Consider the following 27303-nt stretch of genomic DNA (forward strand, 5'->3'; position numbering starts at 1 on the left):
CATCTTTTTCTGTTTTTTTCCATTGCTTTTAGGTCTCTGGCCATTGCTCTTGTGCAGCTGTCAGTGTGCCTGCCTGTGCTAGACTGAGTGCCGGCCCCGGAGGTGTCCATGTCCCTGTGTGACCTTACATGACAAAAGGGACTTGGTGGATGTGATTAAGTTAAGGCTGTCCGCTGGGAGGTTGTCCTGGTTTATCCAGGTGGCCAAGTAGAACCACCAGGGTCCTTAGGAGAGAGATTCGAAGGTGCTACCCGCTGGCCTCAATGACGACAAAAGGGGCCACACACCAGCCAAGGAATGCAGGTGGCCTCTGGAAGCTAGAGAAGCGGAGAAAACAGATTGTGCAGGACACGAGCAGCCCTGCAGACGCCTCAGCCTCGTGACCTCCAGGACTATAAGAGATGAAATCAGTGGGCTTTTTTGCCACTAAATTTGTGGTAATTTGTTACAGCAGCTAGAGGAAGGTCGTACCACTCCTCACTGTCTCCCTCCTAATGCAAAGCATTAAATCAGATGACTGGATTTCTTAGAAACACACCTTCTGTTGCTCAACAGGCATTTGTTAGCAATTATGTGTCAGGTGTTCAGAGTGAAGTAAGACGCAGTGTGTCCCCCTCTCAGCTGTGCTATGCACGCAGCCCAGTGGGAGACGGCTGGGAAAGGCCACTGAGGACATCCCTGCAACCTGCCGTGTGACAGGCTGCAGCCGTGTGGGAACAGCGTGCTGGGCGTCCAGACGGAGGGCCTCTTCCTGGGGGATCCAGAATGTTCGGGCTTCGTAGAATGAATAGAGGTGTGTTTGGGGGGCAGGGGAGTGTGTAAGAGGTGACGTGCCTGATAGAGAATGTGGTAGAAGGACAGGCCCCATGGGAAGCGCAAATCACTCCCGTGGGGTCTCATGGATTCTCGTAGGAGGAAGTGAAGACCCCTCAGGGGCCCACACCTGGCGAGCTTTCTGAGGTCCCCTTGCCTTTCATCCTGCATGGCGGCTGGACACGTGGTCCTTCAAGCTGCAAAATTTCACCTGTGGATAAGAGAAGCATCAGTTACGATACATATAAACCGAGGGAGCACCCAACCCGTGGCTGGTGTACTTTCTGGAACATTCCAGAAGCCCTCCTTCTATCACCGACCGCAGCACCGAGCAGATCCTGAGAGGATGAGATCCTGAGAAGATGAGACGTTGTCGGAGGTGGTCTGTGACCACGGGTCACCTGCTGAGAAAACCATTCACTTTCTATGTCGCTTGTCATCTTTCTGATGGTGGCAGCCCCTGATGTCACTGAACTTGCCAGCACTCCAAGCTGGTCACGGGAGGGCTGCTCTTTGTCTCTGGTTCCGGGCATTTCCTCCGCACTGAGTCTTAAATCAGTTCTTTTGTCGTCGTCGGAGCCGGGACCGACCAGAGGGCGGGCTGCCTTCGTATCCTGGAAGAGCTCCGTGCGCCCCTCTATTGGCTGCAGGTTCCTTGCTGGCCCTGAGAGGAGAACCTATTGGTCATTAGAACGTTTCACCAGAATGTGTATCATTCTGCCCTTCTGTCCTTTCCCCCAGAGGATACAGATCCCCATAGTGAGCCCGGGCATGTGAGGCCTCAGTTGCATTGTTGGTAAAGTGACGTCTTAGGAAGCCACGTGGGGAGGGAGGCTCGTTCTAAGTTCCTGCAGACGGGGCCAGGGCCTGCGCGTGGCAGCTCCCTCTCCTGTGGGGGCTCATGCACGTGTCTGTGTGCTCCTGTCCATGTGTTGGTGGCCGTGGTCAGACAAATACAAACACGATAATGACATGTAAGGAGTAACTGTTGGGATTTCTGACACGGGCAATAAAGAGAAATGTGTGCTAGGCCTGGAGTAAGTGAAACTAGCATAGATTCAGAGCCGTGCCTGCTCCTGAAATGATAGCCCCTCCCCAGCTGATGTGTGAAGGGAGAAGAGGCTGCCCTGGGGGAGTCTGGGCGTCACTAAAGCTACACCAGGAAGACCCCCCCCAGAGGGCCTGCGGGTTAGGGAACGGCTGAGAAACCTGCTGGCTTCATCTGTTCTCCCTCCCAAAGCCTCACTGAAGAGCCATTAGGACAAAGAGCAGGAAACAGTCAATAAAGACCCCAAGGACTTCTTAACACACAGGATTTGTGTGAGCAGCTTCAGATGACACGTAAGTTGACTGACGTGGGAAAATTCTGGAAAGGCTCATGCCATGAAGGCAATGTTGCAACAGCTGGGGAGGGCTCACGACACAAAAAGACCTTAAGTGGGGCCGGCTTCCTCCGTGCTGCTGGAACGTGGACTGGGAGACTTCTCTCTGGAGACACTGGATGAGCCCCAAGCAAAGGTCCAGGTCTGATGTTTGCAGGTTGCTGCAACTGAACGGCCAGGTTTTGTCCTGATCCGCGAAGCTCACATGTGTGCTACCAGTTAGAGGGGGTCTGGACGTTAGAGGGATGGATGCAGCCGGTCAGGGTCGGGGTTATTCGTCTGGGCTGTCCACGCACCCCCATTTCTGTTTCCACTTCAAGGCAAGGCTCTGACTGATGTGCGCTCAGCGGGCTGAAAGCAGCTGCTGACCTGACTTCACAAGTCACCCCTCCAGGCCCTGAGTCCCTCGGGTGGTGGTTCAGTCCCCACGCCAACCCAAGGCTGTCCGAGTGCCCCTGTGACACCACCTGCCTCTGCAGCCCGGTGACCATGTGCCCAGGAGCCATGCCTGCCCGGCCACAGCAGCAGGGCTGCAGGCGCTCTGACCTGCCAATGGTGCCCCGTTCTCTGACCTGCCAATGGCGCCCTGTTCTCTACCTGCCAGTGGCGCCCTGTTCTCTGACCTGCCAATGGCGCCCTGTTCTCTACCTGCCAATGGCGCCCTGTTCTCTGACCTGCCAATGGCGCCCTGTTCTCTGACCTGCCAATGGCGCCCTGTTCTCTGACCTGCCAATGGCGCCCTGTTCTCTGACCTGCCAATGGCGCCCTGTCTCTGACCTGCCGGTGGCGCCCTGTTCTCTACCTGCCAATGGCGCCAAGAACATCAAGAAGAAGAAAGTGAGCGTCATGGTCTCAGTGGACGGTGTGAAGGTGATTCTGAAGAAGAAGAAGAAGGTAGGTGGGTCTGAACCGGAAGCTGGTGACGCGCGCGGGACAGCCCTCCCCTTCCGCCAAGTGGCCTGCTCTGACCAGCGTTGTTGGACAGGCTGCCCTGGAGCCGAGAGTGAGGCGGGCCAGGGCCCTGGTGTCCCGTGGGTGGCAGGGTCATCTCCTGTCATCCTTCATTCACCACCACCTCTCCCCACACACACTTTAATACCTTCACCTTTGAGTCTCAATCTTGGGAAATATGTTAAGTTCCAGTGATGACAAGTCTCAGTGGATGAGAGAAGCCTCCCTCAGCACTGTCCCCTGTCTGAGGTGGCAGCCAGCTCCAGGGGGCGTCCTTGTGTCCTGCTGTCACAGGTGTACTGCTTCAGCCCATCTGCTGAAACGGCCCTCAAGGCCCGGCCACCCCGTGTTCCGTGCGGGAGAGCCCGTGTGGCCTGCCCCCCGTTGGGGTGACAGCAGTGAGTGCCTGTGGTGGGAACACTCGGCTGTTTCGTGTTAGTTGTGTGTGTTGGGGGGACGGTGAGGGACAGCCCCCGGGAAAGGTTAGATGTGCTCAGTCGTGGGCTGGGAGCAGCGCCTGCACACACAGTGGTGAATTTCAGAAGACGGAGCTGGGGCCTTGGTTAGTGAAACTAACCAAGGATAGTTTGGTCTTGGGGGGTCTGCAAGGTACATTCTTGGGACACAGCTTCCTTGCTTGTTGCACAAGAGTTTGGCTCATTTATGGAGCAGGCCTCCCTTCGCGTTAAGCTCCTCTCTGAACCTCACTGACTTTCTAAAGTGCCACGGAATAAGGACTTTGTAGAAAGAGAGACAGAGAAAGAGGAGGGGCGGGGACTGGGGGTGGCTCTGTCGACCGCACACGCCAGCCGTGAGGCATCGGGGAGCCTGGCCTGGCACTGCGGCCGGGGGTCATGAGGCACGGGCCACGGCTGAGGAGGGGGCCACACGCGGACAGCAGCGGACATGTGTCCCCTCTGAGCCCCAGTGGGAGCGAAGCCCCTCCCCTCCCAGCAGCCAGGAGCCCCGTCCCACAGGTGTCAACAGGCCGAGAGGGACATGGCCTGGCAGTAACTAGGTGACGTCATCCCCCGCTGAGCATTGTCACAGGAAGGCAGTTACAACAGAGTTGAAATAAAATCTAGACTCTTATAATACTCAGAATGTCTAGGTTTCAACTGAAAATCACTCCTCTTATCAGAAATGAGGAAAATTGCAACTTCAATGGAAAAACAGTCAACAGATGCCAATACCAAGAGCATCTAATCTAATGCTGGAATTATTCCACAAAGATTTAAAGCAGCGTCATAAAAATACCCCCCTGAGCTGTTCCAGACACGCCTGAGACCGGGGAAGAACTGGAAAGTCTCAGCAGAAATGGGAGCGAGAAGGGAGAGCCCAGTGGAGCTAGGAGAACTAAACACAGTCGCTGGAATAAAATCTCGGAGGGCGAGCTCGGCAGCCGAGGGGGTGCTGGGCAAACATTCAGGCCGAGCTAACTGCACGTTCACAGGTGCAGACGCGGCTTGTCTAATATCATTTAACATTCCCCGTACAAGCTGTGTGCCCCCAAATTGAGCCATTTAAAGAATCCCTGTGGTGAACAATTATATGTGGGTTTAAAGGGCCCGGGTGTGTGAGCTTTTCCTCCGACAAACCCTCGGGTGTCGGTTGGAGCACATGTGCAGTAAGGTCGTGAGGTTCCTGCCAGGACTCGCTGGGCAAAGTGGGCTCGTTCAGAGGCAGGTGAGCACCAGGTCCTGAGGGGAGGGGACGCTGACAAGTGCACTGTGCACAGAGAAAGTGAACCGGTGTAGTGAGGGGTCCAGAAACCTGACAGGCGAGGCCTCTGCAAAACCTGGGACATTTCCTACACAGAAGAGGCTCTGGTGGGGCCGTGTTTAGCTCTCGGGAGGGCTCGCACTTAAAGGAAGGTTCGGTCTCCTTGTTTCCGCCTTTGCTCCAAATGGGTCAAAACCCACAGGGCGGTGAGTGATTCTAGGAAGGCAACGTTTGCAAAGATGTCAGTCTTAGTTGGAGCTGAGTTTTGTTGTCTGTGAATCAACATTTGGTGTTACTTGCTTGTAAGGTGGTTGAAATCTAGCTCTGTGGCTGGACTGGTATGGAATGAAACTCCAGGGATTAAATGGCATATGTGTGTGCGTGTGCGTGTGCGCGTGTGTGTGCAGGCCAGGTGTGCACAGTGTGTTCCAGTCAAGCTCCTGACGCACCTAAGGCCTGGATGTGGCCTCCCCTGGTCCCTGGTGGGGTCCCCCCGTGTCCATACCCGCTCGGCTGTGACCTTGGCGTCTCTGAGGTGAATGCAGAGCCGGACACCCTCACTGGACAGTTACCCAGCATGCACCTGCTCGCCTTTCCCCGTCTTCTTTCCTGGAGAGACCAGGGCACCTCCCTAGCTGTCCTGGACAGCCCTGCCTGTGACCGTGGCCAGCGAGGGTGGGGGCAGGCACCTGGGAGCATGTGGCAGCTGCCGGCCCCGGTGTCCCCACAGCACACTGGGTGCTGCCCACCTCATCAAGCATCTGGGGTCCCCAGTACTGCCCTGCAGTGCTCGGTCCCCACCTGTCACCCACTCCTGTGCTCGTCCCCACTGCTCAGGGCACTGCGTCAGGTTCCGAGCCAGGAGGAACCTCCTGTGTGGGTGACTGAAGATGGGCCCGTTACCACCCCACCTTTGAGGGAGGGAAAGCCGGGCTCCCTTCTCCCACTCCTCTCTCTGGACAGGCGCGTGCTCTTTTGTTCCCTTAATGCTGGAGTCTGCAGTGCTGGCCTGGGCCGCCTTGGCGCCAGCTGCCCTCCACGCCCTGGGGAGACACTCCTGAAGTGTTGGAGGGCCCGAGGGGACGGGACACATGACATTTCTGCTGTCCTTTCGTGCTGTCAGTTCCAGGCCTCTCAGAGGGCAAGTCGGCCAGGACAGACGCGCGTGTTTCACAGGCCTCCCGGGGTCCGTGTGCCCGGGCCTGTGGTCAGTACCAGCCTGACTGATGCATCTACAGCTTCTCTTGTTGCAGAAGAAGGAGTGGACGTGGGACGAGAGCAAAATGGTGGTGATGCAGGACCCCATCTACAGGTGAGTGTGGCCGGGGCTGGGGGGGTGCTGCCCCCTGCTGTCCCCTGGGGCCACACAAACCAAACGCAGTTCTGCGGCGCTTCTCTCCTGAGACTTGTTTCTGCAGCTGTAAGTACAATAAGCAACGTAACGCATCTTTAACTCTGAGAGGAAAAGTCTTCCTGTGCTGCTTTGCGCGGGGGGAATGGGAAGGATTCCTGCTTTTGTCTTTGAGGCCTTTTCATTTTGTGTTAGTTGTGTCCTGACTGACATTTCGTAATCGCATGTGTGTTGATCAGAAGGAGCAAACCCGGTTCCCACCCCCCTCTGCTCACAAGCGCTGCAGCTGTTTGTCTGCTCGTCTGCCTGCCCTTCAGAGGCTGAGCTCAGAGGGGCTTGCGACCATTTGGGAAGCAGAGTCACACATACCCGCCCCAGAAATCCCCTGTGGTGACACTGGCTCCTGCAGAGGAGCTGGCCCACCCGTGTGCACTCTCCGGGCGGGGGGACCCAGGCTGAAACACCCCTCCGCACCCCTCCGCTCCCCACCTCGCCTCCTTCCCGGGAGAATGGCATTAGCTGTCCCTCTGGGATCTGCGGGCCGTGGCTCTGAGCTAGGATCTTGTCTGCTCTCCACGTACTCGCCTGGGCTGACAAAGTGGATTAGGTTGGAACCTGACTGCATGGCTGGCAGCTGGGGGCCCGCCTTCCGGTCAAAGGAGACGCCTGTGAAGCGGGATTTTCATTCCTCCCAAAAGACACACAGAAGGGAATTTGTGCCGCTGGCCGGTGCTGGGGGGGCCGAGATCACTGACACGAGTGGGTCACAGGCCCGTTCTCGGGGAGCTCGAGGCCCGTGGGGAGATGCGGTGCTGAGGCAGCCACGCCTGGACAGCGGGTGACACGAGCTGTCCTCTGTGTCCTGGCGTACTTCCTAACGGCCGCTGCGGTGGCTGTGATCGGACATTCCTGTGACTGCAGCGGCCCTGGGGGAACGGTGCCCAACCCGCTTTGCGTTTCTGGCACTGAACTAGCGTCTGGCCCATTTGATGCATTTAATAACCGTGAGGAAGGCAGACGGGCCAAAGCACTGAATTCATATCTGAAAATGAAATAAATCGTATCTGATGGACTCACAGAGGAGAGGAAAGGCTTCAGGAAACAGACGGCATCGGAGCAGAGCCTGACAGTGAGAAAGGACAAGCCCTGTTGTAAAAGAAAGGGTTTTTTGGTTTGTTTGTTGTTTTTCTCACAGGGCACCTTGTCCATAAAAGAGTGACCTCTCTGAGCTTGGTCATCAGGACCTGAATCTCGCCTTTCGTTGGTTGAAAGAAAGGACTTCCCCAAAGTTTTAGCACGCCTCAAACAAGCTGTTGATTTTGATTATTTTTATAACAACTTTGTTGAGGTATAATTGACGTACAGAAATCGAGCACAGTTCAAGAGGGTGGTTGGGTAAGTTCTGACGTGTGTGCACACTTGGAAACCATCACCGCAGTTGAGACGATGAGCATAGCTGTGTCCCCCGGAAGGTCCCCTGTGCCCTGTGGCAACCTTCCCTTCCGCCCTCTGCTGAGTCCCGCCTTCCCGCCTCCACATCTGGCAGCTACCCAGTCCCCCCTGGTATCACACACGAGTGTGTGTCCTTGAATTCTGTGTAGATACGAGCGCACGTTGTATCCCCTTTGGGGCCTGGCTGCTTTCGTTCCACGTAACTGTCCTGAGAGCCGGCGCTTGTCACTGTGTGTGTCTCGGCAGCTTAGCCCCGTGTTACCGGACAGTGTTCCCTTGTGTGAGTGACACGGTTTGCTTACCATGTACCTGGTGACATGGTTTGGGTGGTTTCTGGCTTTCAGCTGCTGCATTGAAGCTCTAAGGCTGCTCACGTACCGGTCCTGTGAGCACACTTTTGTTCCCCTGGGCGAGCTCCCAGGGCCAGAACACCCGGTCATTCTGTGGGCGGCTGTGTGATCGTTCACGAGCTGCCAACCTGTTTCCCCAAGTGGTCCCTCCGCTCGGGCGCCCTCACCACCATCAGGCTGTGAATTTCAGCTCTTCCAATGGGTGTCAGTTAGCACCTCCCGCCGTTCTATTATGTTGGCGCAAAAGACATTGTAGCTTAAAAGGTTAAAAAAAAAAATTACAAAAACCACAATGACTTTTGCACCAACCTAATAATTTGCATTTTTCTCATGACTAATAGCGTGAGCATCTTTGCATCAAACATGCCATTCGTATGTCTTTTGTGAAGCGTCTGGTCACATCTCTCGCCCTTTTTTCATTGGGGTGTTTTGTTTTCTTATTATTGAATTTTGAGAGTTCTTTATACATTTTGGCTACATGTCCTTTATCAGATACATGATTTGCAAATATTTTCTCCAAGTCTGGCTTGTCTTTTCTCTTAATAGTGTCTTTTGAAGAGCAGAAGTTTGAATTTTGATGAAGTCCAAACTGTCAGTTTTTAAATGTACGGGTTGTGCTTTGAGTGTAAGGAATTTTTAACTCAGGCCTTCTTTTGTGCTCTCTCCTGAAAGCATTACAGTTTTAGGTTTTATGTGTGTGATCTGCTTTGATTCAGGCTTTTATATGGTATGAGGGACACATCAAAGTTCCTTTTTCTCTTTTTTCTTTTTTCTGCAAATGGATGTCCAGTTGTTCCAGCCTCATTTGTTGCACAGACTGTTCTTTGTCCACTGAGGTCATTCTGTGGGACGTCCATTACCTCTGAATTGTGTGGTTTATTTTAGGACTATTTTCTGTTCTGTGCGTCTAACTCTCTCTGACTCCAAGTACTCAGCGTCTTGATCACTGTAGCTTCATAATAATACTTGCAAGCAGGACAGCTCCTGGTCGTCCAACTTTGTTCTTTTCAAAGGTTTCATTAGTGTTAGTGTATATCTTTCTCCATCCATTCACTTTTAAGGAGAAACATGTCTTTTGGTGGGGGGCAGAAAACATCAACGGAATCTTAGTTTAAAGTGAAGTTCTTTTGGCCAATGCCTCTCCCCCAGAAAAAAAACAAACACACCCCAAGCAGCAGACTTTCTGAGGTAGGTGTCTGGTGGATCTCTTCCTGAGGTATCAGAAATGAGTAGCCTGTCTCTGTGAACAAAGGAGTGAGGTTTAGCCAGTGCTGTTCCAGTCTCCTAGATATTTTTCCCTCGTGTTCGGTTGTGTTTTGGGTCTCTGTGCGTGTGAGCGTGTGTACCAGTGTACTGTGCGCAGGTAAAGAGGGCTCTTTCTACACTGTGTATGTCCCCTGCCGTCCTCAGTGCGAGCATTCAGCGTGGTGGTGACATACTAGCACTGACAGATGAGCCTTCCTGGGGCGCTTACTTTCCGGCCCTCGGGGAACCACTCTGGCGTGCTGCTGAAGGATACATCATTTCAGTTTTTATGAAATTTTGGGTTAGTGCAGCGTTCACTTCAGGAAACCTGTTTATGGTGAAATACATTCTTCCAATCAAAAGAGATGCCTGACCACCTCAGCAATGCAGGTTTTGTTTTTTTAGGAAGTCTAATTTTAAATTTAAGTCTTTTGTATCTCTCACGGAATAACAGAATCATGTTTCTTTTATCGTGATGAAACATATAACATAAAGTTTGCCATTTTGCCCACTTTTAAGTGTGCAGAGCAGTGGGTTAATTACACTGCCGGTGTTGTGCAGCCGTCACCACATCTGTCTCCAGAACTGTCCATCACTCTCAGCGGGCACTTGGCACCCATCAGGCACAAGCCCCGAATTCACCTCCCTGAGCCCGGGGAGCATCTGTCCTCACAGGAAACTAAGAGGCCAAAGCACTGGTGACATTGGGCCTGGTCCCTTCCAGTATAGGACCCACTGTGTGTCCAGAGCTGGAGGTCACTCACCAGAGTGTCAGTGTCACCTGTTGACAGCGCCGCTGGCTTGTGGCTTTTGGGAAGAAGACCCTCCCAGGACCTGCGTGTAGCGAGCCCTGCCCCAGTGTCCGGAAACAGAGCTTTCCTGGTCAGGTGCTGGCCTGATGGCGTCTTTAGTGCGTTCCCTTTGCTCTTCCTGTAGGATCTTCTACGTGTCTCACGACTCCCAGGACCTGAAGATCTTCAGCTACATCGCTCGAGATGGCGCCAGCAACGTCTTCCGGTGCAATGTCTTCAAGTCCAAGAAGAAGGTAGGGGCAGCCATCAGTCACCCGTCCTTTTCCTCGGACGGACACAGAGTCCCCCCAGCACTGACCCGTCTCCCTGGTGACAGGCAAGATCGGGGGAGGTGGCTGTTGTAACATGAGCTGTGGGGCCTGTCTCAGCAATCTGCCACCGCGCCTGTGTAGTGAGACTGGTTTCTTCTGACCCTCGTGTGGGCCACGGGCCAGCAGCTGGGCAGATCTGCCACCGGCTCAGTGCTCTGAAGGGCAGCGAGTAGACTTCTGCCCTCGGTGTGCGGTAGGAAAGAATCACTGCCACTTGCTGAGGTGGCCCTTCCTCGTCATTGTGTGCAGTGACCAGGGGTTGCGAGTCAGGGTGTGTGCAGTGGGGCTGAGGTGTACTGTGTGACACTGATGGTCCTGGGTGCTCATGTCTGGGCAGTAACCTTGACCTTGAGTGTGTGCAGCTTTGGCACTGGTGTGGGGCCGGCTTCCTCGCTCCCCCTCCAGGAGTCTAACACGAAACCTGTTTCAAAAACCCGGGATCTCGCCCTGCTTCTGCCCCGGAACCCTGTGTGGTGGTCTGTGGGCCACTGTCTGGGGCTCTGAGCTTCCTCACCTATAAAACCAGGAGGAGCGTCGAAGCCAGCAGCATTTCCTGAGCATGTAGCACCCCGAGTGTTCCGTGTTCAAATGTGCTGGGAGCCCTAGAGTTGGAGAAACCCCTTTAAACTTCGTGTGGCCCAGCATTTCTCAAACCGACGTGGCCATGGGACCATATTTTTCTGGGTTATGTGTGTTGGTATCCTGGGAACTGTCTGTTAAGAGATTTTGAAAGCACGCTGCTTAGCCTCTGAGGTCCCCAGCCTGCGTCCCAGGCACTGCCCACACGCCTGGCCTTGTGTGGAGGCTGCTTCCAGTTGCCGCTGTGTGCTCCCCCGATGCTGTGTGGCCTCAGGCATCTTCCATAGGCTGTGGGTACCTTGTCAGGTGGGCATAAGAATCATACACGACAGGGTCAGCATCTACTAACATCTGTGTCCCGTGCCACCCAGCCCCACAAACAGTGACACTTTGCGGATTTAGCCTGGTCCCCTCAGGAGATTTGTGCACTGAGCACCTGCCCCACGCTCTGTAATGCAAATCATGGACCCCATGGAAAATGTAAGGGGATGAGCATGTGCGAGACCTACTTCTCCATCCAACGAGTGTGTGGGGGCAGAGCTACGCACAAAAGACCCCCCCAGAAAGGGGCAGAAGCGGGGGCTGCGTGAGCTCCGTGTTTCAGGGGCTGGAGGCTGGTGTGACCCTGGGAGGGGCCCGGGAGGGAGGGAGAGCAGGGCGTCCTGAGGCAGTGGGTGCTGCCCAACAGGGGTGACGAGGGTGCCCCAAGCGCTCGGCTGTACATCTGAGACATCTGAGTGTCGTGTTAGCTCCCCAAGCTCACCGCGGCCCTGGCCTCTGCCTTTGTGCCTCACCAGCCGGTAAACCGCGTGTGTGCTGGGAGGAGGTCTGGGGGCTCTGGGATCAGGGAGCATGTGCCGGCCACCTGCCTGCACACTGAGCTCGTGTTAGTCTTGGGAAGAGCGAGAGCAGACTCACCCAGCCGTTCAGTCTGTGGCTGCCATGGCCACCATGCCCAACCCGCACATGCGGCCTCCTCCAGCCTGTGCGGGTTCTGAGACGCAGGACGGCCCTGCTGTCCCCCATTGTCCCTCCGAGTTAAGCAGCAGAGTTCTAGGCACTGCCCGGGTCAGATTTGATCCTCGGGCTGTTTGAGGAAGAAGGGGAGGGAGGAAGTAGCCACAGAAGGGACCCTAGTGGGCGACGCCTCTGCAGCAAGGTGGGGAGGGCTCACCAGAGGCTCCCTTCACTGTTTGTCTCAGCCCTTGTCACTGCAACCCTGGGCGCGTGGACCGAGCATGCCTGTCATGCTTGGCAGGGGGGCTGTCCAAGGCGGAAGGGTCCCCTTGCTCTGTCCCTTCTGTCGGCTGGCTGTCAGAACCATGGTGACATGTCTCTCTTCTCCGTGAATGTGTGCTCATCTGGACACCTTAGGTTTCCCGTCTCTTTCTGTGGCTGTTTCCTGGTTCCTCTCCTCCTGCATCCTGGCCCAGGGTCTCTGGTCCCTCACCATGTCCCCTCTGTCCCTCCCAGAGCCAGGCTATGCGGATCGTGCGCACAGTGGGGCAGGCCTTCGAGGTGTGCCACAAGCTGAGCCTGCAGCACACACAGCAGAGCGCGGACGGCCAGGAGGACGGGGACAGTGAGAGGAAGAGCATCGGCTCCGGGGACCCAGGTAGGCCCTCAGTGTGCAGACGGAGCCTCTGGGGACTCCTAGCGCCTGAGCTGCTGGCGGCCAGCCCTCGGGTTTCAGCAGTGCTCAGGGCTCCTGCCCCTTCCCCACTGTCCCTGGTCCCTCCCCGGGGAGATTTATGTTCCATGTGTCTCGGCCGCAGCTGCCCCGGCCAGTCCTGGGCTCGGACCAGGTGAGGCTGGCTTGCCCTGTGTGCTTTGACACCTGGAGGGGGGTTCCTGGAAGAGACGACCCCCCCCCACCCCCACCCCGGGGCAGACAGCCGCCCTGGGAAGAACAGAGCGTCTTAACAATGAAAGTCTCACCACGCGTCTGAGCATTGGGTTCAGGGGTGTGAACCTTTATACCAGCCGGCGGGACGTCCAGCTCACTCAGAGCAGCCCCACACCGCCCGCCTCCTGCCACCTGCCCGTGTGTCCTTGGTTCCAGCTCCTTCCTTCACCCGGCAGATGGGTGTCAGTTTCTCGACTGGGTAGAGGGGACACCAAACAAGACAAGTGGGGAGCTCACATTCAGAGTCGGGGTGCAAACAAATGACACATCCATCATTTTAGGGACTGTGAACACTATAAACAAGATGAAACTGTCCGGTGGGACTCCAGGTGGGAGCGCTGAGCCTGTGGGGCGGCGGCAGTGGCCTGGCTCGCAGCGCCCGTGTGGAGCCCGTCGGCAGGCTCTGAGCCCCACCTTCTCGTTGCCTGTCAGACGGGGGTCAGCAGAGGCCTGCCTCTGGCTTTCATTCTGAGGTTAAAGGAGTTAATAGGCGTAAAGCCATTAAATGGGTGCCTGGGACGTCGTGCTGTTTAAGCTGTACTATTGCAATTTTGAGGCAAAAAATGTCCATTTCCAGCACTTTTGGACTTGTTCTTTTTTAACTGCCGAGATACCATTAACATGTGAAAAGTTCGGCATTCATCCCGCAAAGCTCCCACTCAGCCCTGAGAGGCCACGCCCACCCGCAATGCGTCCCCATCACAGCGGGGCCCTGTCAGCAGTCCCTCTGCTCGTCCCCAGCTCGGGCTCTTGTCCAAGGTCAGCCCTTTCACCTGCCGCTGCCCTGCACCCTCGTGCTGTCACCTGTCTCACGCGCCTGAATCGTCACCTGCACCTCCCCCCGTGCTCGCTCTGCCCTGCAGACAGAGCAGCTCAAGTCTTAACAAAAGGGATGGAAACTTCCTGCACCGCCAGCCTTGTCCCTTCCCTCTCCTCACAGCCACGCTTCTGGCCAGACTGGTCTGCAGCCACGCGTCCACTTCCTTGCACCTCCCCCGCTGGCACTGCCGCCTCCGGACGTGGGTGGGTGTGTGTCTGCTGCCCGTCCCGAGCAGACCGGGCAGGGTCACTGAAGGGCCCCCTCTGCTGCCTCCTTGTCCTACTCCTGCGAGTCCCTGGCCTTCCAGGCCCCAGCGGATGTGTCCTCCAGGCCGCCCTTTCCCCTGAACCCTCCGCGGTGTCCCCAGCAGCCTGAGACGCCTCCACCTGCCTGTGGCAGACTCTTCTGTGGCAGCAGCTTTACCCTGAGCTGCTCCTCTTCCCCGACGTTTCCCTCAGTCACCTGCACAGACTTCAAAGCCCCTCCTACAGGTGCAGCGTTCCTGCCCCCCCCCCCCCGCCGCCATGCACGCGTCCCCACAGCTGAGCACAGGCCCTGTGACGTCTGTCCCTGTCCTCCTGTGTGTTGTGCCCCCTCAGCTGAAGCCTCGTAGTTCCCACCCTTGTGCCGTCTACATCTGTCCTCCACGTCACCTCTGGGGGGACATTTGAAAGAACGGACCTCTTTCCATATTACTCAGCTGCTTCGAATCCTTCAAGATAAAACCCACTCCTCCAGGTGGCGCCCCTCCCACGGAGCGTGTGCCCTGTGACCTCTGTGCCCTGCATCCCGGGCCCGCCTGCTGCCTCCCCTGCCTGAGCTGGGCCTCCCCCTGCCCAGGTGTGGCTCGTGGCTTCTAGTGACTGTCCTGTGCCCCGGGTACAAGTAGTTAAACGTGCAGGTCAGGCTTCCCCCACCTCCCTTCCCGCTCTGTCTGTCCACCCAAGCGCTTTCTGAACTGCCTCCTGCCCCCGGCCCCTACCTGCTTCTGCTCTTGGAGCCAAGGTCAGAGTCAGGCTCAGGGGTGGGGCACTGGTGCTGTGTCGGACGGGGCCTCAGCCCCCTCGTGCTGTTCTGACGCCCTGCGCCCTCCTCGCCCGTCCAGGTCAGCCTCCAATCTCGTGGTTGGAACTGAGGCCCCGGGAGTCAGGGGGTTCACTGACAGCCCCCCAGGGGCGTGGCTGGGGATCCCCATGTCCCCCGGCCCAGGTCAGGGCTCTGCCCCTGGGCTGATTTCACTCCTGAGCTGGGCTGAGGTTGAGATGACTGTCACCCCTCCAGCCAGGTTCCCCACACCAGGCCGGAGGAAATGTCATCTTTGTTTCTGGACTTTAAACAGATGCTGAAATGGGAGCATCATGTTGGATTGGAACTGTAACGGACTGGAGTGGAGACATAGGTGATAATGCTAGGGAGCCAGTGGCCTTCCCTGGTATGACATAGTGGCCCTGCTGTGGCAGGAAAGGACAGTGTTCTGTGGTCCCACCCCGTCCCCTCCCTCTGTGCTGTCCCTGCAGGCCGCCAGCTCACTGGAGCCGAGAGGACCTGTGTGGTCACCACGGAGGAGACCGACATTGACGCCGTGGAGGCCCCGCTTCCCGGGGGTGACAGCCTGGAATTCAGCCGAGGAGTCACCGACCTCGACGCCGTCGGGAAGGATGGCGGCTCCCACACAGATTCCAAGGTGGGCAGGAGGAGCCCAGCCAGGTGTCCACACGTGGCCACCTCCTGGGACAGCCTGCGTCACAGGCTCAGCTGCCATCAGTCACCTGCCACCCTTGATGGCGTCCCCCCTGCACAGAACCTGTCCTCAGACCTGTGCAAGCCAGTCCTGGCACACGGCACTGGGGGAGGGGGCCGGGCCTCTGACAGGCAGAGCAGCGTGCGCCCTGAGGCTGCGGTCAGGGCGCTGGTGCTGGAACTGCGAGACCGCCAACCTCACAGCTTACGGAGGTGGAGGTGCCGGACATAACAGACTGAGAAACAGAACCTGAGGCCAAATTCCAACCTGAAGACAAATGAAACCCCAGCAGGCGAATCCTGACGCTGCCCCTGGGAGGCTGGGGTGGCTCTGCGGGGTCAGGGGCTGCCTCACATGCTCTGTTCATGGTGGCCTTAGGGCAGTTCTGTCCCCAGTTGTGTGACACCCTCAGCAAGGGCCATAGCCTGTCCCTAGGCGTCTGCCCCGTAGACATCGGGGTGGGGCCAGCAGCAGGAAGGCCAGGAACAGCTCTCTGGCTCACAGGAGCCATCGTAGCGACACTGTCCCCTCCAGGAAGGGCAGCAGGGAAGGCCCGAGACCGCTTCCCACCGACAGGAGCTGTGAGCGGGGCGGGGGCGGGAGCAGCGTTCTGTCTGCCTCCTGGCCAGGCCGGAGGGGACCCGGCCGTGGGAGGAGCTGTGTCCACGCCCAGCACCTCCGGGAGCTCGCACGGGTGGTTACTGAGCTGTCCCAGCAGCCTTTTCTGCCTGCAGACCCAGCCTGGTCACAGCACCCCTGCCCTGGGGCCGCCACCCTTCCCTGGGGGACAGCACGTCTCTAGCCCTCGGCTGACTGGGCCGTTGGGCCACATGTCAGAGCCGGTGATCAGCCCACGTTGCTGCTGCCGGGTCATGACCTGGCTGCTCTGCTCCTCAGGTGCCGCCCCCGGAGCCCATGCTGACCAGCGCGCCGGGGACGCTGCTTCCACCACCACCGCTGTCCTCGCAGGCCCCGGGCGTGGGGATGGGGACGCCGCTGTCCTCCCAGCACCAGGTGCAGCTCCTGCAGCAGCTCCTTCAGCAGCAGACGCAGCAGACGCAAGTGGCTGTGGCACAGGTTCTCCTCAGCCCCTCCCCCAGGGCCCAGGGCAGGATCACGTGGGGGCTGTGGGGCCGTCGCACTTGTGGGGTGTTGCTTATTGGGGAGGGGGAGACGGTGGCTCCTGGGGTCCATGCTCGGCTGGGCTTGGCTGGCTTGTCTGGCTGCGCTGGGGGCCGGGAAGCAGGTGCAGCCCCCAGAGTTGGCTGGGGGCAGAGGCCAGTGTTAAGGAGCTTCGTGTGCGAGCTTACACCTAACGCCCTGCAGAGACCGGCACGTGGCTCTGACCACCTGTCCACACAGGTGCCCACGCCTTCAGTGGCCGTGATTCTGTGACGCCAGCCTGGCCTGGAATCCATCAGAACGGGATGTGACTTGTGGGACTTGGGTGCAGTGTTTGAGGCATGATGACAAAACCTGGCTTACGCTCCGGAGCTGTTTCCTGTGAGCTCCAGAGATGTGTTGGGGGGGCTGCTACTTTGCAAAGGACGGTGAGCGAGTACGCGCTGCTTCCTCTGCTGAGGCCCCTGGCTCTCCAGTCGCACCCCGTCTTCACTCTGGCAGTTGGGCAGTGGTGGGGACACGCTCACGAGGGCCACGGAAAGGCTGACTCCCGCGGTCTGACCAGACATGGCGGGACCGGACTGGGTGGGTGAGGACAGTGAGGAGGGTCCTTCATGGTGTGACCAGACTCAGCTGTCTGGCTTCTCGTGCTCGAGAGCGGCAGGGCGCAGACTTCTCCAGGGGCACTTGTGCTCCCAGGTTTCTTCTGCTGACTCTTCTCAGGACTTGTGGGCCGGGCGAACCTCCCGGACAGGGCGGTCCTTTCCAATGTGCCGCTTGAGGAAGCATCAGGCAGCCTCACCACAACTGGCTCTGTCTCAACCTGGGTCTTGGAAAGACCTTGAAACACCTGAGTCTCGCACCGACCTGGGCCTGCCGCCTCATGGTACCTGTGGCAGCCAGGCTTCCCGATGGTGGAGTCAGAGGGCACTGCTCCCAAGTGAGCTGAGCCTTTTGAAGATTTTGACCATGAGCAAAAGTGTGTGTGCTGGTGCTAGGAGGGTTCACAGGTGTCCCCAAGATAGTCACAATGGAGGGGTGTCATTAATGCTTCTTATGTTTGGGGAGAATCATTGCTCTTTGTCCAGGAACAGAACTCACCTCTAGTTAATGCCGTGTGGCTGTCTGGGGAACCCCACCTCCCTGGCTGGTGCTGACAGCAGCACAGTCGTCCCACCCACACAGTCTCCACGCGTCCCCACTGACTGCAGATTCATCCTGCAGCCATCACGCAGTTCTCTTTCGGCAGATCAATTGCCACGTGATTATTATCTACCCAAGAAAGGGCTTGATACATATTCATGATGAATATTATCAGAGACACATTTGAATTTAAGTCACTGCTCAGTACTAAAGGGAAACTATTTGCAATGTGTCATCTACACAGGAAGTGCTGTGGCGGCCATTCGGTCTGCAAAGCTGGGGACCTGGGATGAGACCCTGAGAGTGTGTCAGTGGACGTCACTGCCCTGGCGCTGTCCTGGAAGACAGTGAGCCTAGGGTTGGGGGCGTGCTTTCCTGGGCCCTTCATGGGCCTCAGGCCGGCCACGCCCACGGGCCGGACACCCTGAGCCTGTGACTCGAGTCTGTTGGTCATAGTTGTGCTGCCCTGGTTGACCCAGTCGGACAGTGAATGACGTGATTGAAAAGCCACCGCAGTGCGTGGTGTCCCTGCACTGGTGAGGACTCTGGGTCAGGCCGCAGGCTTCCCGTCTTCATTCAGGTCGGAGAGCCCCTCAGGGTCACCAGGCAGCTTCCTGACCGGCTCCTCGAGCCTCCCTGCCATCCCGAGAGCCACCTCCGGCCACCATCACTGTGTCTTCCTTTGCTGCTGGGAGGGCAGCGGGGGTGTCCTTGCACCACAACCAGCACTCAGCTCATCTGTCCTGCAGATGACTCGGTCCTGACCTGCCCTTCCGCCACCCCTGTCCCATCCGAGGGCTTTGTGTCGGGGTCCATATCTCGGGGAATGGCGGTTGCACAGCCATGTAGGTGGGTTAGTAGGTGGAGCTTCTTGGCACCTTTCACACATTTAAAACAGACCGAACTTGTTGTGCGTGGGGTCTCTGCACGGTGGGCTTGGTCTCGTGTCTTGTTCTGTCGGACTCTGTTGCCACCAAACTGCAACATTTCTCTTTCTTCATTGACACCTGGTCCCAGAACTGCAGTGGGTGGTGTGGTGACGTCACACTCCAGGTGGGCACACACTTCCCTTTGCTCTGGAAGCATCTGTGCCCCACCCCCCACCCCCAATGGCTCCTGGGAAGAGCTGAGGATAAAGACAGTTTCTTGTAAACACATGCACTCCTGGGGTCCCTTGTTGCCTTATGTACACTGTCCCCCATTTACCCTGCCTCACCAGCCAGTCTGGTCCCTCTGTTGTCAGGCCCCTGTCAGGCTGTCCTGATTTGGTCTCACAGCCTGGGCTCTCCCTAAATTGGCTCAGGACTGGTCTAGAAGGGCCACCCTGGCCTTGAAGGGACTCTGCAAAGGTGCTGTCCAGCAGCTCCCCACGTTTATAGGGTGGGCCCCATGTGCACAGTGGACATCAACCCCCCCACTGCCTTCCCGCCCAGCATGGGGCTGGCCTGGCTGCACTGGCTTCCTGCTTCTAGGTGGACCAGATGTTCAAGGGTGTGGCTGCGGGTACAGCCACGCCTTAGCCGGACGCTGGGAGGTCGCGGGCACCTGCATGGCCATGGCAGGACCCTGTAGCGCCAGGCTGCTCTGGGCCCTGCGGCTGGGGGGCTGCAGTTCAGTCCGGCCCATTCCGTCAGGCTGCCCATTCCTGGCCTAGCTCGCGAGGAAAACACTAGCGCCGCTTGGTGTCACTGCTATTTCAAGCTTCCTCCACCCACTGCCTTTGCGGTTCTTCCAAAATAAGTGCAATCGCGTGTGCTGTGCTCAGTTGGAGGACTGGCGCTGAAACCCCCACCCCCACCCCGCACCCCCGCGTGCCCTGGACCCAGCCCGTCAGCCCCGCCCCCCCAGCACGCGGAGCCACGCTGCCAGCCTCTGCCTGCGTGTCGGGCGCAGGGGCACAAACCGCTCTGGTTCTCTCCACTGCCATTTGTTTCCATGTGCTGGCCTCCCCAACGTCAGCCTGGCCCTGCCCCCACTTCCCGTGGAGGAGGAGCTGGAGTCCAGGCAAGTGGGCCGCGAGCCAGTGGGCCGGGGTCTGGGGTGGGGCGGGTTGAGGGCGGGAGCCCGTCCGGGGGCGGCGTGGACTCGGAGGGCGCAGGGTGGACCTTGGGCTTGCAGGGCTGGGGCGCTGAGCTGGACACGGCGTTCCAGGCGTGGCCACCCCGCCAGTCTGTGAGCTGGTCAGTCGCTGCCGAGACCACGCAGCTCCGGTTGGAGAGGCCCCCTCGCACCTTCCCGGACATTCCTATATGGCCGACGTTTGTGCACAGTGCTTGACATTCTGTAAGAAAAGTGTGTGCTGCGTACAAACAGTTGTCCGTGTGCAGGGAGGTGAGCACAATGCGGCCGTGGCTGCCCGCCCACGCAGGACGCAGGGCTCCTGGAGGCACCCTGTGTGCCCTGGGCTTGGTGTGGGTCCCTGTGGCAGGAGGGCTGCAGCCCCGCGTGGGCCTGACGCCACTGAGGCAGAGCCTTTCAGGGCCGCTTTCAGTCTGCGGCAGGCGTGTGCTTCCGCGTCCTTGGGTCTGAAAACACCTGGGATGTCACCACCTGCGTTTTCAGGCCTGCAGTCTCACTTCACCTGATTGCACGAGCTGGTCTTGAGGCAGTGCCTGTGCGTTTGAGATGCAGTCTTTGACTCAGGACTGTCGCATGTGTTGACGGTCACCAGCCACTGGCACTTGGTTACCTGCAGAAGAAGCTTCTGCCTCCTCTTTTCCCCTTCCGGGGGTACTGAGCACTGCGTCCACTGGACGTGGAGTCATAGGCTGCCCTCCGTCCAGAGGTGGAGACAGTGAGGTCCAGGTAGAAGAATCAGCCACAGCTGCAGAGGAGTTCCCACAGACTGGCCGTGAGGCCAACCCGCCTTCCGGCGCCCCTCCCCCCCACGGCCGGTGCCCCTCCCCCCACCGGTGCCCCTCCCCCCTACGGCCTGCTCTGACCGGATGTTCAGATGTGGGTGTGTGTGCACAGAGCCCACAGGCGCAGTTAGTGGTGTGCAGACTTCTCCCCTGTGCACACGCACGGCCGTGTGCTCCACAGAAAACCGAGTCTGTCAGCTCAGTAGGGCCCTTTCCACGACATGCTGGGGGTTGAGTTACCTTAGTTGCAGATGGCAGGTTCAGGCTGGCCTTTCCTCCGGGGCACTTCCCACAGTACCCGCCCTGTTCCTGAGAACCAGCAGGGCCAGGGACTCTCAGGAAATATCTGCGTGCCTCAGTTTCCAAGGAAGATAAAGCCTTCATGGTCACACAGCTGCTGACATCTCTCCATGCTCTCACCCCGTCTCGGTCTCCCTCCGTTTATGTGACAGCCCGTGACGCTGATGTCTGACCAGCATCAGGTCTGTCCACTGCGGCACCTGCAGAGGACAGACTTACTCCAGACTGCGTAGGCCCACCTTGTGCAGCCACGGATGGAAAGTGGCTGCTAATCCCATTCGAGGCCCTGCTTAGAGGCCAACTGCCAGGTCAGGTGCCGAAATCTAGCAGGAGTGCAACAGCAGCCCCTCCCGAGCTGCTTGGGAGGGGCGGGGGTGTCTTTTACTTCCGGTACAACATAAATTTTTCTGGAGTGTTTGTGGCCGAGTGGGATTCAGGTCCGCCCCGGCTCTCCCACCCTCACTGCTCACCCCTGCCCCACCCTGGCTCTGGCTGCCTGACGCTGGGTCTTTAGCCACACCATGTTTTCAGCCCAAGAAAACCCTCTTTTCCACCGCTGGCTTGGTGCTAGTCACCAAGTTTGTTAGCTCCCTTTCTTCAGGGACCTTCTGGAACCCTCCACAGAGACCCCTCTGAGCACTTTTCAGGTCACACACGTGTGAACGTGGTCATTGCCTGTGGCTCAGCTTCTTCAGGCCAGGGTCTTCCCCCGAGTTTATCCACCACCTGATTGCACACCAAGACCTGACGGAGGTCACAGCAGGCAGGAAGCCCAGCCCTACGTGCCATGGCAGTCAGGGGGCGACGCTGACACCACAGACGGGAGAGACAGGCTTTGTTAGGCCCACCAGGCTGGTTCAGAAAGGGCATGTGGGGCTTCCACTTTCTCGGTGTGTTTGGTTGCGAGGAAAGGGAGAGGAAGGGCGGTGCAGGATTTGCTGTCACACTGTTCCTCGCTGGCGCGGCAGCGTGTCAGGTTCTGGTGCTGCCTGGTCACAGGCCCACGCGCCTGTTTTATCCAGGCTGGCACGCGGGAGGGATCTGTGGTCCTGCGCCTGCGACAGTTACTTGCACTCACTTGCACTCACGGCCTCTCTTCTGTCTGTCCTGCCCCACGCCCTCCACAGGTGCACCTGCTGAAGGACCAGCTGGCAGCCGAGGCAGCGGCCCGTCTGGAGGCGCAGGCCCGTGTGCACCAGCTCCTGCTGCAGAACCGGGACGCGCTGCAGCACATCGCCCTGCTGGTCAGACAGGTGCAGGAGCTGGAGCTGAAGCTGTCAGGACAGAACGCCAGTAAGCCGGGGCCCGCCCCCCGCACGCCCCGCCCCCGCACGCCCCGCCCCCGCACGCCCCGCCCCCTGCACGCCCCGCCCCCTGCACGCCCCGCCCCGCACGCCCCGCCCCCCGGGCCCAGCTCAGCAGCTGCCCGTCCCCAAAGCTTTTGGGGCTGCTCTGTGGCACCGTACCTGCCCCGCCCCGGTGTTCCCGTCCCGTCCATGCACTCCTTGAAATTACAAGTGGCCGGAAGGCGTTCTCAGTTGCCTTCTTGTCCCTGCCCACAGTGGACCTTGAATGTCACTGTCACAGGTTCCCTGCTGGGTCTCTGCCAGCCGTGCCATCCCCTAGGCAGCTCCTGACTTCCTCAGAGGGCTTTTCCCATGGGTCGTGCTCACACGTGGCGATGCCTGGCTGTTTATGGTTTCACCATGCGTTTCACGACCCTGCAGCATGAGAAAGGCTGGTGCCTTCTTAATGACCTTCCTGACGCACAGGCAGAGGCGCAACTGGCCAGATGCTGTGCTGCTGAGTGGCACGGGGTGCCTGGCTCCCAGCCTCTGCCCAGCTGCCTCCAGGCTGGCTGGGAAGCACCAGAGGGCAGCACCTGTCCTCTGGCAGCACCTATCGGTCCTGCCCTCCTCTGGTGATGCTATGCTCAGTGTGGGCTGTGGTCAGCTCTTGTGGCAGAGGCGGCGACAGGACTTCACACGCATTACCTCGCTTAACCCCTGTTGTGGGAGGTGCTGTGCCCATTTCAGAGATGAGGGAGCCCACGCAGAGGGGAAGGATAAGACGATGTAGGACTGAGTCAAACCCGGTCTAACTGCAAACCTGATGCTGTCCCTGACACCAGTAGTCCCCCCAAGCTGTGCCGTATGCTTTTTAAAACATGCAGATTCCCAGGTCTCGCCCTGGGAACTGGATGTCAGTAGTTCCGGGCAGGGCAGGGACTCTACTTGTACAGCGGCAGGGAGGCCTGGATTGGGGACCACTGCACGCCACAGCCTGGAAGCCTGTCTGGATTGGTACTCTGTGTACTGAGGCTCACAGGTCACACTGAAGTTCCCGCGTGCTGTGCACACCCTGCGGGAGGCCTGCCTGGGCCGCATGCCCTGAGCGCCCTGCAGTGCGGTGGGAGTGGGGGGGTGGGGGCCGAGGCGCGAGTGGTGCGCCCCCAGCCGCCCCTGCTGACGCCTGTCCCGCTTGTCTCCCTGCAGTGGGCTCCCAGGACAGCTTGCTGGAAATCACCTTCCGCTCCGGAGCCCTGCCAGTGCTGTGCGACCCCACCACGCCCAAGCCGGAGGAGCTGCCCTCGCCGCCCCCGGCCCACCCGGCCGGCAGCCCGTTAGGTAGGCGCGACTGCTTGGTGAAGCTCGAGTGCTTCCGCTTCCCCGCCGCGGGGCAGGGCCCGCCGCTGCTGGGCGGCCTGGAGCTGCTCAAATTCAGGGAGTCGGGCATCGCCTCGGAATCCGAGTCGGCCACCGAGAGCGACGAGGACCTGCCCCGCCTGCAGCACGTGCGGCGGCGCCAGGCGCTGGGCGACAGCCTGGACGACGGCATCGCGGTGTAGGCGCCAGCGCGGGCGGAGGTGCTGGTTCCAGACCTGAATTAGGCTTTGGCTTCGGAGGGACAGTGGGAGGAACTGGGTTCCCAGAGGCGGCAGGAGGGGCGGAGCGTCCGTCAGAGGACCGAGCTGGCTGTCGCCGGCCTGACGCCCAGCGGCCCCGGCGCCCCGTCTCCGTGTCGGGCTGGGAAAGGGCCCGGCTCCTGCTCAGCTGCTCTGTCTGCATATTCAGGGCGCGCCAGCTGCCTAACCCGCCCCCACTGCGCTCGCTCTGGGCCGGAACAGGCAGGGTGGGCCCTTCCGTGAGTGTGACTTGGGATGTGTCGCGTTGACGGCAGAGGAATTGGATCCAGACGTTTTCTGTAGCCGGATGTTAGGTGGTCTCACAGGGAGCCTGCGTGTTTGACGTCCTTCAGGCCCTGGGGAGGGCGGCCTCTGCTGTCACCAGTCATGTCGGTGTGACGCCCCCTCCTGCCCACCTCCCTCCTGCAAGCCCAGCCGTCCACATGCGGCGGGAAGCTGCCCCTCTCCTCTGTGTCCCGCCTGGGGCTGTGCCAGCTGAAGCTTTCAGAGGCGAAAGGCTCAGAGCCCCAGCCCCAGCTCCCCACCGGTCGCCTCCCTGCGCAGCAGTGGTCAGCTCTCACTGCAGGAAAACAAACGAGCTTATGTCTGCTCTTCAAATCACTGCCACTTAGGGCAGGGGCCACCGCATGTCACCCTCGACCCGTCTCTGTGGGCCCTGCAATTCTTTTACCGTCTGGACCTTGACCACAGATCCCGCTTGGTCCCGTGGGCTGGCGGGCAGTGTGGACAAGCTGCTTTGGTCTAGCGAGGTCTGAGTGCTGTGGACAGATGCCAGGTGCCTGTGGAGGACTGGCACATGCCGGGGTCATGTGTTCAGGGAAGTAGGTCTTTATCCCGACGACAAGCTGCAGACCAGGTGGCCGTGCCCTTGGGGGGTCAGTGGTGAGGAGGGATTGCCCCAGAATAGAGCTCTTGAACCCTAACATTGCTTTGTAACCCACACGAATGCAAGCGAGTGCAAATGAATGACAGTGATGCAGGTACATTAGTCCACCCTGGTGCACCGGGGCCCCATGGGGATAGGGTGGGTGTGTGTGTGCACGTGGGCGTGGGAGCCGGATGGAGAGCGCACAGCACATGTCCAGGGTCTGAGTCACAGCAGGGACCTGTTCTTTTCCTAACATGCATTCGTGCATTTGGCTGGAGAGGCCAGTTCCGCTTGTTTTCTAATTCCCCATTGGAAGTAGGTGCAGGTACAGGGAGAGGCGGAAGCAGGCATGTGAGATCCAGGAAACAGGGAGGGTTGTCAGGAGGCCGGCCTGGCCGAGACTGGCGGTGCACGAGTGGCTCCTAAGTGAGTCCCCTCAAGTCACTGGCGTTGGCAACTTCAGGGAGTGGAGGTCTGGCTTTGGGGCCCGCTGCCCGCAAGCTGGAGCTGAGGGCCCAGGCCCAGGCCAGTGGCTCGGGTGTGGATGTGGTAGGACAGGCCTTTGGCGGATGGGTGAGGAGTGGGTGGGAAGACAGTTCCTAAAAGGGTCATGACAAACTCGAGAAGGGAGAGAAGACAGGTGGAGGAGGGATGAAAGGGCTGGACCGCTGACCCGGCCACTCAAGACGCTTGCCCTGAGTGCTCCGTCGGGGTTCCAGAGCCCTGCCTCCATCCCAGCCTTGCTGTCAGGCCCCCGGAGCGCCCTCCCCAGGGTGACCCAAACCAGCACGCACCGAAGGGCTGAGGATGGCAGACAAGGGACAGATGTAGGAGCTTTGAAGTGTCGCCTGGTGGGCAGGAACGGGCGTGCTGCAGACCTCACTTCCCAGCCTTGTCCCCTGTTCGCCTCCCTCCTCGCTTCTGGCCCTGCTAGCTCAGCTCTGCCTGTGAGGACAAGTGGACACAGGGGCCCCTGCCCTGTTGGTGCTGCCGAGCGCTCCGGACTGTCTGTGGGTGGAAACGCTTCTTACTGTCCTGCTGACGTCAGTGCTGTCTGCAAAGCCTCTGCTCGCTTGCAGCCTCCCGCTTCCAGCTGCTCTTGTGTGGGAGCGCTGTCCCTTCTGTTTCCTCTTTGCCCGACCGCTCCCCTCCCTCCCCCCACCCTTCTGCTTCCTAACACCGTGTGTCACTAACTCTGTTGGGTCAGCTCTCTGGGAAAACGATCTGTCCATGTAAGTGCACTTACTCCCTGGATGTTGTCACTAGTCTAGTGGCCTTTGCTAATAAACCTTTCTGATTTCTGAAAGCTTCTCTCTGGTCTTTTCTTGCTCTTCTGCTCCTTCTCCCCTCACTTCTGTCCCCTCCCCACGCCGGGCACCTCAGCTGCTTGACTCAGGGCTCTGGAGCCTGTTAGAAAGGCAGGAAGGTGATGCCTCCAGCTGAGGCTTGTAAGACCCGCCTGGGGATCAGGCTGTGTGAATAGTTCTTGGCTGGGGTGACTTTGCTTTCCTAGGGGACACATGACGATGTCTGCAGACGGTTTTGGTGTAACAAGTGGGGGAGGGATGATGGTGGCAGGTAGTGGGTGCACCTGAGGCGTCTGGGGGACCTCCTCCCCACCTGTTGGCCAACAGGAGGGAGGGCTGGTGCCAGGGACCCTGAGCGCAAATGCACACCTTGGTGGGAGGGCCCACTGAGTCACAGCGAGGTGAAGTGACAGGTGCACAGGCCTAGTGACATGATTAAGCACTCAGCTCGTTTGTTTTTTTTTTTTTTTTTACCACATAATGGGCAAAACGGATGTCCTCCCTGCATCCCTGATGCTCAGAGTTGGCAGTGAGTCTGCCTGGAAATGGAACAAGGCTCACGCTGTCTGCGGGGACATTGCTTGGTAATAGGAAGCAATCTTTTCTCGTGTTCACCTGCCCGTTGTCATGACTCCACACAGAGTGTAGAGAGATACGCTCTGTTCTGTTCTGCTTCAGTCAGAGAAGCCCTTCTCCACAAAGGCTTGGTGTGTGTGTGGTTGGGGTGGCCCTGCCCTTTTGGCCAATTCTCTGCCTCATAAGTAGGGGGGACATAGCGGCCTCCGCATGCCGCTCCTCAGAAGACCTTACATCCTACAAGCTTTCAAACTGCAGAGGTTCTGCCAGTGGAACCTCCCCCACGCCAACCCTGTCTGCTCAGTGCGAGCTCCCCTATGGGGGAGGCAAGGCGTGGCCTCACACCTGAGCTCGGACAGTCTCCCTCGGGCTGGTTAGAACACAGGGTCCTGGGCCCGCCCCCCAGTTTCTGATTCCGTAGGTCTGAGAATTTCATTCCTAATCGTTCCCAGGGGGTGCCAGCACTGCTGGTCCGGGCGCCTTACTTTGAGAACCAATATCTTAGGGCTGTGCTGTCGTGAGAGACTCAGAGCGGGAGGGAGGGAAGGAGAGAGGCGAGGGCCTGGTGTTGCTAGGCAACTTGGCCCAATGGGCTGGGCTGGGCTGTGAAGGGCAGCAGGTGGTACAGGCTGACCTCAGACTCCAGGAGGCTGTGACTGACTGGCTGGTTTACTGGCCTCTCTCTAGAGGCATTTACCTGGCCGTGGGGCTACGTGCAGGCCTGGCCGCTGCCCGCGGAGAGCCTGTCCCGGGCTGCGGCCTCTG

At 58.8% G+C, this 27303-nt stretch overlaps 1 protein-coding gene across 5 annotated transcripts in view; it reads left to right on the forward strand.

Annotated features, from left to right (window-relative positions):
* The window catches only part of LOC109435251 (uncharacterized protein C1orf226 homolog), a 244108-nt gene that overhangs the window by 207690 nt on the left and 9115 nt on the right, over positions 1-27303 (forward strand). For 2 of the 5 annotated variants that reach the window (XR_012492939.1, XM_074322381.1), the window contains exons 1-9: positions 3015-3089; positions 6107-6180; positions 10203-10311; positions 12442-12583; positions 15212-15378; positions 16333-16512; positions 19660-19704; positions 21989-22154; positions 23357-23488. Coding sequence is in view for 4 of the 5 variants with exons in the window: in XM_074322381.1 (XP_074178482.1) it covers positions 3042-3089; positions 6107-6180; positions 10203-10311; positions 12442-12583; positions 15212-15378; positions 16333-16512; positions 19660-19704; positions 21989-22154; positions 23357-23488 (1063 nt within the window). In the remaining variant the exon portion in view is untranslated. Of the gene's footprint in view, positions 1-3014; positions 3090-6106; positions 6181-10202; positions 10312-12441; positions 12584-15211; positions 15379-16332; positions 16513-19659; positions 19705-21988; positions 22155-23356; positions 23489-27303 lie in introns of those variants that run through there. The other 3 variants (XM_074322382.1, XM_074322383.1, XM_074322384.1) reach the window with 3 other exon arrangements.

The sequence above is a fragment of the Rhinolophus sinicus genome, linkage group LG17 (assembly GCF_036562045.2).
Source record: "Rhinolophus sinicus isolate RSC01 linkage group LG17, ASM3656204v1, whole genome shotgun sequence".
Lineage (NCBI taxonomy): Eukaryota > Metazoa > Chordata > Mammalia > Chiroptera > Rhinolophidae > Rhinolophus > Rhinolophus sinicus.